This window comes from Delphinus delphis, chromosome 10 (assembly GCF_949987515.2).
Source record: "Delphinus delphis chromosome 10, mDelDel1.2, whole genome shotgun sequence".
Taxonomy (NCBI): Eukaryota; Metazoa; Chordata; class Mammalia; order Artiodactyla; family Delphinidae; genus Delphinus; species Delphinus delphis.
This window is the reverse complement of record NC_082692.2, coordinates 26,201,149-26,216,715: the sequence shown is the minus strand read 5'-3', so window position 1 is coordinate 26,216,715 and position 15,567 is coordinate 26,201,149. Positions and strand designations below refer to the sequence as shown.

The 15,567-nt window shown below is 38.7% G+C and overlaps 2 protein-coding genes across 6 annotated transcripts in view; both read right to left on the bottom strand.

Annotated features, from left to right (window-relative positions):
* The window catches only part of PKHD1 (PKHD1 ciliary IPT domain containing fibrocystin/polyductin), a 435,870-nt gene that overhangs the window by 139,748 nt on the left and 280,555 nt on the right, over positions 1-15,567 (bottom strand). For all 5 annotated transcript variants that reach the window (XM_060021687.1, XM_060021686.1, XM_060021688.1 and 2 more), the window contains one exon: positions 15,287-15,424. In XM_060021687.1, the coding sequence (XP_059877670.1) occupies positions 15,287-15,424 (138 nt within the window). The remainder of the gene's footprint in view (positions 1-15,286; positions 15,425-15,567) is intronic.
* LOC132432973 (ubiquitin carboxyl-terminal hydrolase 1-like) lies at positions 7,009-9,949 on the bottom strand. Its single transcript, XM_060023824.1, is given in 6 exon segments — positions 7,009-7,840; positions 7,843-8,066; positions 8,152-8,954; positions 8,956-9,708; positions 9,710-9,812; positions 9,918-9,949. Coding segments are annotated over 6 exon segments (2,424 nt in total). The 3' UTR covers positions 7,009-7,331.

Below are 15,567 nucleotides of genomic sequence, written 5' to 3'. Positions count from 1 at the left end.
AAATCACATTAAATATTAGAGATATGCAAATTAAAACAACCATGAGATCCCACTACATACCCACTAGAATGGATTCTTATTTAGCTGAACTTGTACTTTTTACTTTGCAAACTTTTCTGAACATGTGTGTCATACTTCATAATAAACTATTATGTTTCAAGGGCACTCATCAATACGTACTTGTTCATCAATAGAATGGGAACTCATCAAAATTATATTTGTTTTTCTGCTTCTCTAACGCATTAAATTCTTTTACAGCTTTAATGAGGTATAACTGATGTATTAAAAAAACTGCATATATTTAATAAATATTGACCAAAATTTTAGACTCATCTCCCTAATAAACTTTTTGTCGGGTCCTGTTCACTGAATCCAAAACAACAAATTGTGTTTCTAAATAATCTGTATTTCCCTCCAAGTTAACCTTGAAATTCCATAAATATCATGATTGCCCATAAAAGATAGGTTAAGAAATTACCCCCCAATATCAATTTTACACATTTTCTCCTGCCCTCAGAACTAAGTTATACATTGATGACTTTGGAAGCTGAGCTTCCAACTGAAGCATGACTATTTTTCTCATGTCTTGCTGTAGCTATTTTCTTCAGAGTAGAGCCTCCAGAACATTCTGGACAAATAGTGATAAATCAATTAAATTGTGAAGCCTGTTTTATTCTGAATTAGCCTTTAATTCCCAGTGTATACTTGACCCACTTAGCCCTAAAACACCCCTCCTCAACAAAATCAATCCCATGTGAAAAAAAAAAAAAAGGAGGGTGGAAGGGCTTTCAGCCCAATGAAATAAGACATGGTTCTAAGAATAACCAGTAGACATTATCAAATGATAATCTCCAGCCCCTCAGAGAGTGATTTTATTCAAGCTGACAAATTTCCATCATTGATGAGGAGGGCTCTCAATTTGTTAACAGTTGATAGAGATTAAAATAAAAGTTAATATATAACATATTCATTCACATATTTGCAACATGTATAAAAACCCTTATAATTTCATAAATAAGACTGAGCTAATTTACTTCTGTAAGCCTCAGTTTCTGTAACTTCATATAAAATAGGCACAGTAAAAGCATCCACTTTTAATTAGGCTTAAATAATTTAGTACATATTAAAGATACATGGCAGGGTCTGCATATAATACATGCTCTTAAAAATGTTGGCTCTTAGTAGTAATAGTGTAGACAGTAGTGGTAGTAACAATAGAGAAGTGAAACATTTTAAAATCAATGTTTAAATCTGGAAATTAAGAGAAAGAAGGCAAGCTCTTCCTAGCAAGTAATGTCCTATCCCTAAGGTACTAGAAACTAGACATTTCAAAGGTAAACATATTAGGTGATCACTTACTTGAATGTCCAGACCAAGGAACTGCAGAAAACACAATTAAATTCCTCTTAAACTCAAATACTGTCATAAGAGTTTTCTAACCAAGAAAATAAAGTATTCATTCATTCATTCATTCACTTGTTTGCTTAAAATTATCTAGCTTTTCCATGAAAAAATAATTAATTAATATTTAACAATTTTTTTATTTATCATATAATTAACTATTTAAACATTTTAAAATAATTAATAAATTTCTAAGGAATTTTATGTTATTGTGATAGAAGTTCAAGTGTCCAAAATATATTTGGGGAAATGCTGATTTAGAAAGTATTAAAATATTAAAGTAAAATGATCACTACAATTGTGTTTAGTAGAGACAAACCCAGCAAGATAGAAGGATTATTTCTTGTACCCGTGTTTTGCTTAAAAATACATATACATTTAAGAATAATGTGATACATGGGCCAGCTTCCAATCTTTCTTAACCAAACTTTTACAACATTTACTTCACTTGCCTTCCCTCTGGTTTCCCCCAAACCATCCACCCTTTCTTTACTTAGGATAAAGGTCAAGCTCCTTAATGTGACCCATGATGCTCTGCTTTCTCTGATTCGCAGCTCTATCTCACAAACCGTTCTCTCTCTTGCTAACAAAGCTTCAGTTACACTGGCCTTATTTTAGTTCCACAAATGTTCCAGCTTCCCAGTTTTGGGGACTTCAACGTGCTATTTCCATTGCCTGAAATGCTCTCTGGACATGACTTGCATCTCCATCTACCACTCCATTCTTTCTTCATCTTCCCTGCCCTCTCCCCCGAATCTTTCGCTTTCTCACACAGGGTGAGCAGAAGGTCTTTAGTAAAATAATATACCCACGTTGTACTATAAGAGGAGAGCAATATTTGCAGGAAAAAACTCTTGTTTTCAAAATGTGTCTGTGTGTTTATTTTGTAGGTGCTACACTCTAGATCCTAAAAGGCCTTAGTCAATCTACATGAAGGCTTGAGAGGTCTCGCAACTGCCCTCCTAGAACGGTACTAGAGCCAGGAATTTCCATGCACTTGACCACAGAGAGCACTGACTGGATGGAGAGGATCCTGGGGATAGGGCAGAGGGAAAAAAAGGGAAGATGAGATGAGATGAGAGCAAAAAGGGACCCTGGCACCCATCTGATGCTGTCTCTATACGGAGTTAATTTAATGGAAAAAATTAAAAAATGTTTCACACCAAAAAAAAGAAGAATGTGGTATTTGTCAGAGAACTAATATCCATCTGAAAACAAACAGATATTTCTATGCCTGATCTAACTTTGAAATATGTGTTATTTAACTGTTGGCTACCAATCTTCTGAGGAACTCACAGAAGTGGAGTTTAGTGCTTCCTGAACCTGTAAAGAACAAAGGTTTTATGCTTTTGCCCTTACAGTTAAGTAAGTATGATATTTAAAAATCACATCCCTTTGATTTCACCTTTTTATTAACTAGTAGTTTGATTAGAGAATGGTCAGTATAAACAGAAACTGATTTGTTGACTGATGATCTATATTAGCTAACTTATAAACCATCTACTTTACAGATATCTATGTACACTTATATTTACACATTAAATTTGTGGTTAATTTGTATTATTTTTTAATCATAAACTTGAAAGAATATATTTTTGTTTGGTTTGTTTTTTTCTCTTAATATATTATTTTTAAACAAACATCACCACAAGATTCTCTCTGGCTACTCAATGAGTCTGACTACTGGGTATTGTGTCTTTAAGCTGGAGGATATGTTTTAATCTACACTTTTCTCTGGTTTGTCTCCTTCTTATTACTTAATCATCCAATGAGCCTTACAGAACTGTCAGTTTGGAAGGCAATAAACTGTGTATGGATTTTTCTTCTTCTTTAGGATTGAGAAAGTCCCAATCATGCAAGCAATGAAAGAAACTTCCATACACCTAGTACTTCATTTCCTGACAATCAAAGTCATGGGCTAATGATGACCTTAGGCTCCTGGCTACAAATGTGAGACAGGGCTGACAAATACACATCACTGGCTCTGCAAAACAATATGTGACAAGTTTTAGGATAAAAACCCAGTTCCTAGCATAATTACTGAGTGACCAGGCAGCGCATCACGTGACTTGGCTCTGACAGGCTGAAGGAAAAATGCACTGCTGAGTCTGAAGGGACTCTGAAATGTGGGGCATGTGTTGTTTACTTAGGGATCAAGGAGACTTCTGTTAAGTTTTAAAGACACACATATATTATTACTGATTATCCCTCTCTGAAATCCTCCTACAAACTATCACAAGAGAATTTTTCATTTGCAATTTTAAAAGTATGCATAATATTAAAACACTTTCATTGAGTTGCACATTTGGATCAATAACATGTTAGTATCACTGATATCTAACATAACAAAGGATGCATATTAAAGCATGGAAATGATGTCTCAACTAAAAAAGGACACTGGTGAAAAGGATGAGTTCAGACAGCTATTCCTGTACAAAGAAATACAAACATTTAAAACACTCAACAAACCAATGCTTATTGAACAGGCTTTGAGTCAGGCATTTTTATTAGTTTTCCTCTCCTAGACAGGATAAAATTTAGATTTGTACAAGATCATCAATTTTTTCAATGTGTTTTTAGCCCCTGTTTATTGCTTTCATATAGGGAGAGGGGGGAAACATTGTGGTCATTTATACATTAACACTGTAAGCCCTTCCTCACAGATGTTGACATTTAGGTGTCAGTAGACTGGATGTATTACAAGAAAAAGGCATTGAGCTGAAAGACACACTTAGATGTGTCCAGTCATTTATCAATAAACTAATCAGTCACACAGCACATTATCAGAAGCCTACTATGCACAAGGTACTAGGGTTACAAAATTCTGTAAAGAAGCCTATCATCTAATACAGAGAAGACATTCATGAAAACATACCATTTCATAATAGTAAAATGAATGCAGTAATGACAATACGAATGAAAGAATGGACCAGGAGAAAAGATACACTGAAACCTATTGAATGGAAAATACCCATAGTAAAGGTAGTCCTTGGGCAAAGGCTTGAAGGACAAATATTTGAAGTGACTAAAATAACCTCTAATCCTGGTCCTGCTCTTTACAAGCTATGAGACCTTGGAACCAATCAATAATCTCTTTGGATCTCAGTTCCGTTATCCATACAATGATACAGATGATTCACATAATCTCTGAGGTCTGAGATATCACAGTTATAAATCCACTCTTGAGGAATTTTCCAGAAGTTGTATAATGAGTCGCTAAACTAGATTTATAATCCAGATTTCTAGAGTTCCCATATTCATGAAGGTCCTAAACTAATTTCTGTCTTCTTAAAGTCATATGCATGAGATTATCAAAAAGTAGCAATTTTCAGCACAATTTGGACTCACTCGCGTTCTTCATCGCTTTAGAAAACAACCCTGCATAGCTTAAAATCCATCCTACACTGTGAAACTCATGCCTACTTGTCACTAGTCTCCAGCTACCAAGGCAGCCTTTCTGCCTCACAATTATGTAAAGCACATGCCTGGCTCTGTCTCAGGACTTCTGCACCAGCTCTTCCTTCTGTCTGAAACCCTCTTGTTCAAATCTTTGTGAGTCTAGCTCTTTCCTGGCTCTATGGTCTGTAGTCACACTGATTCTTCAGAAAGGTGTTTACTGACTACCTAATCTGTGGTGCCAACACCTCTCTTCAGCTCACTCCTCCATTTAGTTTTCTTCAGAGCATGTACTGCCATCTAAAATTATCTTCCCCATTTACTTTACTATTTCATTGTCTATTTCCCCAACAAAAGAGTGCATGCAGGAATCTTACCTGTCTTGCTCACTGCTGAATACTCAAGTCCCAGGAAGAATGCTTGGCACTGAGTTGGCATTCAATGAAAGAGAAAGTGAGAGAAGTGGGGAGGAAGGGGATGGAGACAGGGGCAAATCTATTTTCTCCTTAATATCTACTGTTTTGCTCCATTTTATCATCGAAAAGAAAGTTTGTTACTCATGAAAGCATAGAAAGGTTTGATGACATCACTCTTAATATATGACAACGGTTTATTTTCAAACATGAGATTGAATCTGTTCAATTGTACTTAAGGCTATATTTTAAGCCAAAAAATGAAGTTGTTAAAGTATAGGTAAATGGCATTAAGCTTATTAGAAGTTACTGTCTTTCATGTATTGTGTCGAATTTTTTTCTTTGTTCAAGAACCTACTGTGTAGCACAGGGAACTCTACTCGATGATCGGTGGTGACCTAAATGGGAAGGAAATCTAAAAAAGAGTGGATATATTTATACGTATGACTGATTCACTTTGCTGTGCAGCAGAAACTAACACAACATTGTAAAGCAACTATACTCCGATAAGAATTAATTTTATGTAAAATAGATAGCTAGTGGGAAGCAGCCACATAGCACAGGGAGATCAGCTCATGCTTTGTGACCACCTAGAGGGGTGGGATAGGGAGGGTGAGATGGAGATGCAAGAGGGTGGGGATGTGGGGATATATGTATATGTATAGCTGATTCACTTTGTTATACAGCAGCAACTAACACAACAATGTAAAGCAATTATACTCCAATAAAGATGTTTAAAAAAAAAAGAATTAATTTTTAAAAAACATGATAGAAAAGTAACATTTTCTATCAAAACTATATTTGACAGCCATTATATTAAAAAAAAAAAGAATAAGATGGACAATCTCCTTTCCTGCTTTCTTTATTCTCTCCGCTGTATCTCATACTACTAACCACTCCCTCTTTCTTGCAAATTTCCTTTGTTTCAAGACATTATCTTCCTTTTCTTTTTTTTTTTTTTTTTTTTTTGGCGGTACGCGGGCCTCTCACTGTTGTGGCCTCTCCCGTTGCAGAGCACAGGCTCCGGATGTGCAGGCTCAGCGGTCATGGCTCACGGGCCTAAACGCTCCACAGCATGTGGGATCTTCCCGGACCGGGGCTCGAACCCGTGTCCCCTGCATCGGCAGGCGGACTCTCAACCACTGCGCCACCAGGGAAGCCCAACCTCTTGGTTTTTTTAAAAAAAGTTAAATTTAAGGTCACACCTCTAAGTTCAATGCACTATATACAGATCGTGCAGAGTATGACTATGAAGAGATACAAATTAGTCCATGCTGAAAAAGACTTACCAGGGTACAGAATCATTTTCATAAATACATATAAAAGTCTTGTGAAGATAGAAGAGGACTGACTCTTCAGGTTTTCTGAGACACTTTTCAAAGTGATTCAAGGCACAAAATGTGCACTACTGTGAATACATACATGTGCCTCTAATACAGCCCATCAAATGTTTGGCTTCATGACTTACAAAACTAAATGTACTGAAATGAGATTCTGCTTCTTAGCTGAAAAACCACAGAAGCTATAAACATCATGTAGATAATTACTCCAAAATATGGAGATACAAATACAAGCACTTCATTTGAAAAAGCAAACACAAAAGATAGGTGTAAATTCAAAGTATTTAAATGCTTCCATTTTGAATAATTCAGTTAAGAACCTAAACAGGTTTGTTCCCAGAAGCTAATGCATCAATCACTAGTCTCCACTAAGGAAAATGAATTCTAAAAATTAACATGGTTTTCAATAATGCAAATTTCACTATTTATATAAAAACCTAGAGAGACCAATAATACCCAATAGCTTCAAAAGATAAGCTAAAGGGCTTCCCTGGTGGCGCAGTGGTTGAGAGTCCGCTTGCCGATGCAGGGGACACGGGTTCATGTCCCAGTCCGGGAAGATCCCACATGCCGTGGAGCGGCTGGGCCCGTGAGCCATGGCCGCTGAGCCTGCGCGTCCGGAGCCTGTGCTCTGCAACGGGAGAGGCCACAACAGTGAGAGGCCCGCGTACCGCAAAAAAAAAAAAAAAAAAAAGATAAGCTAAAGACTTTTTTGATGTAATCAATTTACCGATGTTTGTCCAGGTCTGTTTAATATATACGCAAGGAAAATACACTCACTCTATAATTTCTTATAAAATAGCAAGTAAGGAGTAGATGCAGGAGATGTAGAAGGGGAAAGAGAATTCAAAATGTCCTTCTCCTCAGTAACTTCCACTTCAGAGTCATCAAAAAGCAACCACTTCCCCTCATACTCCTTTAAGCTTTGCACTACATACGAAATTTTGTTTTCAAAACCACTCATGTTAATGCCTGTTTGGTCACTGGATTCCTTGTTTCTATCAGATTCATGGGTCTCATTAGTACTGTTAGTCTCAGAATTTCTATTTTCAGCAAATGCTGTACTGGCAACTTTATCAGGATTAGATGCTTTGTTGTATAACTCATAATCTGCTTTACTCTTTTGTCCTCCAAGAACTCCGATAGCGTCTACGTTTTTTTTGTTCAAAACTTTGCTTGGCTGGGTATTTCCACTGACTCTAATCGACACTTCTTCATTGTCATAATTTTCAACCACACCCCTGGCTTCCTCCTCATTCAATGGTTCTGGCTTACCTATTTCACACATTGGTCGTTCACAAAATTTTCCTTATCTAGTTCTAAACTGTTAAGGTCAGTGACTTTAACAGAAGCAGTATAATGCCCACTACTAATTGTAATGCCACTATGCATCACAACTGCAAATAATTCATAGCTGTCATTGGTTGGTTTTGTGCTCCGTTCTTCTAGTGACAGTTTAAGAGGTGTCAGTAAAGGAGTGTTGATCTTGGAAAGTCCACGACCATAACAATCAAACACAAAGAATACTGAAATAAATACTAATATTCAGGTGCTTCTGTGAAGGATATATGGCACCTCCCCCCTTAATTTTCTTTATTTTCTCCAAGCTACTAGCAGCAAAGCACTTCAAATGAATAGTTATAACTTCAGGCATTTTGTCGAACAAAAGACTTCGTTCAGCTTCAGTATAATGATGGCAATTTTCACAGAAATATTTATCTTCTCCTACAATCCTCTCCACTGAGGCAAACTCTGAAATTGCCCATCTCAGGGTCTTCATTTCTGTTTTTGGCTCTAGAGAAATTTCAGAACTCTCCTCTACTTTGGAAAGCTCATCTTCTTGCACTGGTACACTGATGTCTTGAAAATCTTCTCTTCTTTCTGTTAAACTTTCACATTCTAAGCAATGAGTCCTTAATACCAGCTGGCCTTGAAATAATTTCTCCACTAGCTCAAAAGCAATTTGCTCTGCACCTTTGTTTATGGGCTTAACTTCATTAACAGGCATAACATTATTCCCTGGAGATTCAAGTACACAACCATTAGCTGTATTATCATTCTCATACTTCCCCAAGTCCTCTTCAAGATCATATTCATTTTCTTTAGATTGTCCTTTGGATTCTTGGTTTGTTGTTATTTTACCCAGACTACAGAATTTAGAAATAATGCTGGGCTGCTTAGCTGCAGACTTTAACCAGTTTATTTTAACTCTTGATTACTTTTGTGAGGGTCCTGCACTCTCATTTTCAGAAATGTACTTGGGGATTATTTTAGCAGGAATATCTAATGAATCAACTGTAGCTTTTCTTTTTGACCTGGTTTGTCTCTGGTTTTCTTCCAAAGACTGGTGTTCCTTAGAGACTTTAACTTTTTCCTTCATGTTACCAAATTCAGTGTCACTTTTTTCTTTTCCCATTTACTTCTGGCAATTTTTCTTTATAGTCTTCCGAATGCCTCATACTGTCCATCTCCATGCTGTTATTACCACTCATTTCCTCTTTCTGATGTGTTTCTTCTACCTTAGTAGATAACTCTGCCACATTTTTTACGTCTTTCTTTAGGAGTTGGCATGTTTCTTGAATGTTTCCCAAAATCCACTGTAATACTTCCTGTGCATCACGCTGTAGATATCCTTCACACACAGGCTTGAGTTCCCTGAGTGTGTTAAGTAGTCGCCCTGGCTGAGTAGCCAGTTCACCAGTATATTTCTCTGGATTTAAGAGAAAACTAGCCTGAAGCTGTTCGACTGAAATGATCAAGGACTGTAAGCTGCATATTAGTTCATAACTTGCTGAAGAATCATCTTTGCAACTTCCCTTATCTTTTTGACTGGCTTCATCTTTTAGGGCTTCTTTCTTCCTTGAAATAATATTAAATAAGTGCTTCACTCCAGATCTAAAACCAGGACAAAAATATACTACCTGAAGTACACTATTAAGATAACAAGTATTGCCGAGATTATTCAGTCCCACAAACGGTAACAAGTTTTCTCTCTTCTCACAGTTGATAGGTGAGGACTGTGCTGCAGGAACAACTTGATCAGTTTCAGACCCTCTATATTCAGAAGTTTTTTCTTCATTTTCTTGAGAATCTGTGAAATCCAAGGCTCTCTTGGTTTCCTTTTTCTGAAAAAACTTCAAGGAAAGTCTGTTTTTTTTTTGATGGACCACCTCTTGAAAGCCCATTACTTTCACTAGGTACGACACCGGGCGTTTTCTCTTCAAATCCCAAGGAGTTGAGAAGAATTAATTTATACAGGGACCTTGTAATCACCAATCATACCTAGAATATAACATTTTACCAGGTGCCGTATCTTCTGCTATACCATTTCTTGCTGCTGGCTGTCCTTATCACTGGGGGTTGTTACATCAAAAATGTTTCTCCCATAACTCTGGTCATGGCCCAGAGCGAGGTCCGCGTTGGTGACGCCGAGGAGTCTAAGCGAGCTGAGGGCGGGTGCGACAGGTGAGCCCCGAGCCCGTGGGGGCCCATGACCCACGGAAAAGCTGGCCGGATTGCCCTCCCGGCAGGGGAGTGACCATTCGCTCTCAAGAGCAGGAACCCGGGCTGCCGCTCCGTCCTGCCAGGCGGAGGCACCGACTACATCCCCGAAGCGGCGACCAACCGCGTCCGCCCCCGTCCCTGTCCCGGGACGGCAAGGAGCGCCAGGAACGGCTCCACTCGCCCGGCGCCGGAACCGCTGGGGTCTCAAGACATTATTTTCTTCTCATTTTCCATCTACCTTCATAGCTGTTTCTTTTCCGTTCTCCTTCCTGAACTCAGCTTCCTCCATTACCTTAAAAGGTTGGTTTTTGCCAAAATTTCAGCACTGGTCATTTTTTCTCTCTATCTCACAGCTTTGATTGCACATTTTGGCTGATGACCCATACACAGTTAGCACAGTCCTCTCTCCTGTGCTTTCTCATAAATCTATTTGCCCTCTACATGTTACCACTTACACATCCCACTGAAACCTCAACTTGACAAATGTGAATCTATGGAATCAACAAACCACTGTACAGGCTCACTAAGTGGCTGATACTATTCAAGCACTTTAATAAATGTTAATTCACTTAATTTTTATAAAACTCTATAAAATAAGCATGATTATTACTGCTCCCATTTTAGAAAGAGAAAGCTCATACCAGAGTCACTCAACTAAAATGTGGTGGGAAGGAGGTTCTGTCCTGGCACCGCCGTGGACCCAAGATCTCCCAACCTGAACCCTAAGATGTATCCTAACCAACTCCCCTCCTCACGTCAAAATTGCCACGCAGTTCTAGTGATTTTTTACCTCCTCAGTATTTCCCTAATTCATTCTTCCCCTTTAACTCCAGTGCCTTAGTTCAATCTTTTACAATTTCTTTTCTGAAACACCTCGTAGCCTTCTCGCTTTTCACTGTGCCCCTTCCAACACATGCCCCACACTGCCAAGAGTGATCACTCTAAGACCAGATCTAATCATGTCACGTCCCTGCTTAAAACCACCCAGTGACTGTGCACTGCCTTCATGATAAAACCCAGACTCCGTAACATAATGCATAAGGCCAAGAAGCTTCATCAGCTACCACCACTCTATAAATCCTACAGTCCAGGCCTACCCATTCCCTACAGTTTCCTGAAGGTATAATGCTCATCCACAAATATGTGCCTCTTACGATCTCTTCTTTTATCTTTAATCCCCCTCCGCATTGGAGGAGGTGACACTTCCAATTACGTTTTCATTTGTTTGTCTCCACGGCTTTATTGAGACATCTCTTGAAAGCTAGGTTCATGACTTCTATTTCTGTACATCAAACTCTCCTGTGGTACTTGGCACGTGGTAGGCAATGAGCAAAAAACATGACGAATGAAAGTATGGACAAACAAGTGAAATACCTTAAGCTTATCTTAAGTGTTTCATCAGACTAATGAAACAACCACTGAACAAAGAATGAAACTGAATTTGGCATTTGTGATGCAGCTGCAGCCCTCTAAGCAAAGCTTTGATCTTAAACTTCCTTTCTAACGCTAGCATTATGATTCCACTCTACTAAAAGTCAATGGATACCTTTTGCCAGCACCAGTTGCCTTAAAAGCAGGACCACCAAGAAATATAATTCCACAATGTTGGGACTTGGATCAAATGGCATCAGATAGCAGACAGACTCTGGCAGTGCTCTGTGCCAATGTCCACATCTATTAGATTTATTTGCTAACTAGTCTTATTATCTATTTCATGTTGGGATTTCTTTAGGGTGTGGTAGAATGGGACAGATGGGTTGAAAGTCTTCCTTCAGGCATCACACAGATAGGATTGGGCAGATGGGTTCCTTTCAGATAATCAGCCTTTAAGCCTGGAACACATGGACAAGCAGAGAGAAAAAGAACATACCATGTCTAGTAATAGATAAAAATATAGTTGGTAATGGACACAATTAAAAATAAGATTTGAAGTGTATAAATCAAAACTGGAAAGTGGCATTGTGTCACTTCCCTTCAAAGGTACAGATTTTCACAAGCAACAAGTTTGAATTATAGTAATAAGTGACCTCAGAAACCTAAAAAACTTACAAAAAAAGACCACTCTTAGCAATAGAAGATGCCAACCTGAAATAAGTTTTGTAGTAACAAGAACAAGGCTCAATTTTATTGAATATTTCTATCAGTTAACTGGATGAGAATTTTATAGAATATTAAACAAATGAGCAAGTGATATTAATCTGGGAGGAAAAAATCAGAAGCCAAAAGGATTTCCTCACTGTGGAAAGATGGATTGAAATAATTAAAAAAAGACATAAGTAAAGAATATTGCACTTAGGTCTCCCTAAAACCCAAGTGAAAACAAAATAATTCTTATACAAGTGTACAATGTAGAGATATGTATTTGAGGCAGCATATGCAAAAAGAGAAGAAATTAGAGTTGATGAAGTAGTTGGCATAATCAGCTGGATGAAGTTGAATCTTTGGCTGTTTTAAAAGAAAAACCGTATCTGTGGTGGAGAGCGCCCACTGACACTTCATTTCCAAACTCTGCCCTCCTTTGCTCACTGCCCCGGGACACAGCTGTCCTGGACACAGGACATCAGTGAATCTTCCTTTACTCAGAGTTCTGATTGGGTTTGGCTAAATGGTAGCATGAGCAGGAGATGAGGGAGGACAGAGAATAAGATGTGGGTATTTACTGCCAGAGGTCCTTCTGGGTACTGAGTGTGTCCCAGTCACACAAAAGTTCATGGTGCTGTCTGACAACCATCTTCAGGCATTCACCTCCAGCTCTGATTCCAGTTAACAATCTCCTTCTCTTACTCCTTTAGGGAAAGGGATGATAAGGATACTCTCCTGTTTCTAGCCCTGGGGTTTGCCCCAGGCCTTTTGGATTTTTGTAAATGGTTCCTTCATTAAAATCTCCTCCAATTGCCCAAGTTAGTATGACATGTACTTCCCGCAGGCACCCTTACAGATAAATTAGCATTTATTAAACACCTATTATATGCCAGGCACTTAGTAGGAGCTGTTATACTTATGGTTTCAGCATCCCTCTGAGGTAGGTTCTATCATATGTTACAGATGAAGTGATGGAGGCATCCAGAGGCTGATTTATTTAAGGCCAAACATCAAGTAGGTAACCAGGTTGGATGTGACCCCAGGCTGTCTGACTTACAGCCCATGAATATAGCCCAATTCTGCTATATTCATTTCACTCTGTTCAGAATAAGTCATGACTTATGCTTATACTCTTAATCTGGAGAATAGTTCTTTCCCCCTGGCTTCATACTTTCAGAGGAATTAAACAAAACAAGTGTGTTTAGTGACAATTTCAGGAAGCATGAGGGGATCTCATAACTCAGAAATGTGGAGGCAGTGCAAATTTGTAAAATCTTTCCGAAAAGCAATTTGACAATATGCATCCAGGACCTTAAAGCATGCACTTACCCTTAGGCCCATTAATTCCACTTATAAAAGTCTATCCTAAGAAAATAATCAGAGATGTAAATAGCGACTTAAGTACTAAGATGTTCATTGCAGAGTAAGTTACAAGGACAAAGAAAACAAAAAAAATCAAAACCTGAAATAATCTTGAAGTTCAACAATAGAAAAAGAGTTAACTAAATTATTATGCAGGTATGTATATGTATAGACTCACATGGATGTGGAATATTAAAGCTATCAAAATTGTGTCTTGGAAATAGAATGAATTAAGGAAATTCTCATATTGTTAGTCTAGGATTCAGAAGATTATCAGACTGTATACTCTATGTTTTAGAGCACGTGTGTGCACGTGTACACATGCACGTGTAAGGAAAAAAATGATTTTAGGGCTACAAAACATTAACTGCATCTATCTTTACATTTGGGAGTATAAGTGATTACTTTATTTCTTCGGTATAACTTTCTACTTGCTTTTCTGTATTTTCCAGGTGGCACAATAGAAGCAAAAATAAAAATTATTTTAAAACATCAATAACTGTGATTAAAATGATATAACTATAATTATATAATCATAATAATAACTGTGATTAAAATAACTGCGATTTATATATGGCTAAAATAATAGGAACTGCATAACCTGAAAAAGAGAAGATTCAATAAAATGTAGATGAAGGGCTATCAAAAGAAAGAGTTTGACACTCGTCCTAAATAGATCAAACAGAAGAACCTGAACCAACAGAAATTAGAGGAAGATAGATAGACTTTGTCTATAAGAAGGGAAAGAATTCTAACAGACTTTTTAAAAGTGGGAACACGTTGTCTCAAAAGGTTTTGATTTTTCTGTCAGTGGAAGCATTCAAGAAGAGGTTTGACCAAAATTTTTCAGGAAGCTTCTTGCAGTGATTTAAACTTTGGACAGGTAGTTAGGCCTAGAAGTCTCTCCTTCCAGAGAGTCTAAAATTTGCATGCTACTGAACAACAATACCTAAACATTTCCTCACCATCAGAGATTGTTTCTTTGGGATAAGGTATTTTTGTTTCTGAAAATTCTCTTTTAATCTCCTCTGTGGGGGCAAAGTAGAATGCCTTTCTGAGTTCAAAAGTAGTTCCTTTAAGGGCAAGGGACATGTCTTCCCATCATTGTGTACAACAGTTTCAAGTACAGAGCCTACCTAGAGCAACTCGGGTTTTTATTTAAGTAAGCCAGTGTACCAGACCTGGTTAAAGACCACCCCAGATCCACTCCATCCTGCAACATCCCTCACTTCCCAGCGGGAGGACCCTCATCTCCTAGCACCATTGCATCTCCCACACTGTGCAAACAGCCCTGGTTCCTCGAGAGACTCACTCTCACTGCACAGCGATTTCTGCCCCAGTATAGCACGAACGCACAGCTTAGCTTTCAGGTCTGTTCTCTGAAGGACGTGCACTAAGATAGCAACTGAAATTTTCCTGTGAGTTGGTTGATCAAAGGATAACCAATCCACCCTACAAGATCTTCTGAAAGAGTGAGCCACAGGTAAATTCTCACACAAAGAACTAAAGGGAGAATTGATGTGTGGCCTGAAGGAGGCAAAAAGAGCCCTGCAATGAGTATGAGGACCCTGGGACCAGATGGCAGCAGACAGCGGGTGGACAGGAGGGGGTGACCAACAAACATCACCTCTGTCTGTGTCCAAAGCTTGCCAGGGAGAAGCTTTACTAGCAAGCTTCCTCCTTGGCTCAGTCCTCCCCAAACTCCCTCAAGCAACCCTGCTGGAGGACACCATCCTCTCCCAAGGCCTCTCCCTCCTCCCAATCCCGGTGCCCTTGCCTTTGACTCACCGACTTTCAGTTCCCCGCCTGCAATGAGCATGCACGCCAGGCTCAGAATGTTGCTTCTGTCCACAGGGAATTCTAGAGTCCCCATCACATAGAGGCCTCTGAGGGACGGAAGATCTGTATCCACAAGGACAGTCCTGTCTGCAGAAGGAAAAGAAATTGCTCAGACCCATAAACACAACGAGAATTACCTCCGCTCCTCCAGCGACCTGCACTGCGGTGCTCGAGGCAGTTCAGGAGCTGCTTCCCTTGCTGCCTGGGCCAGGACAGGGGCAGGAAGTGGA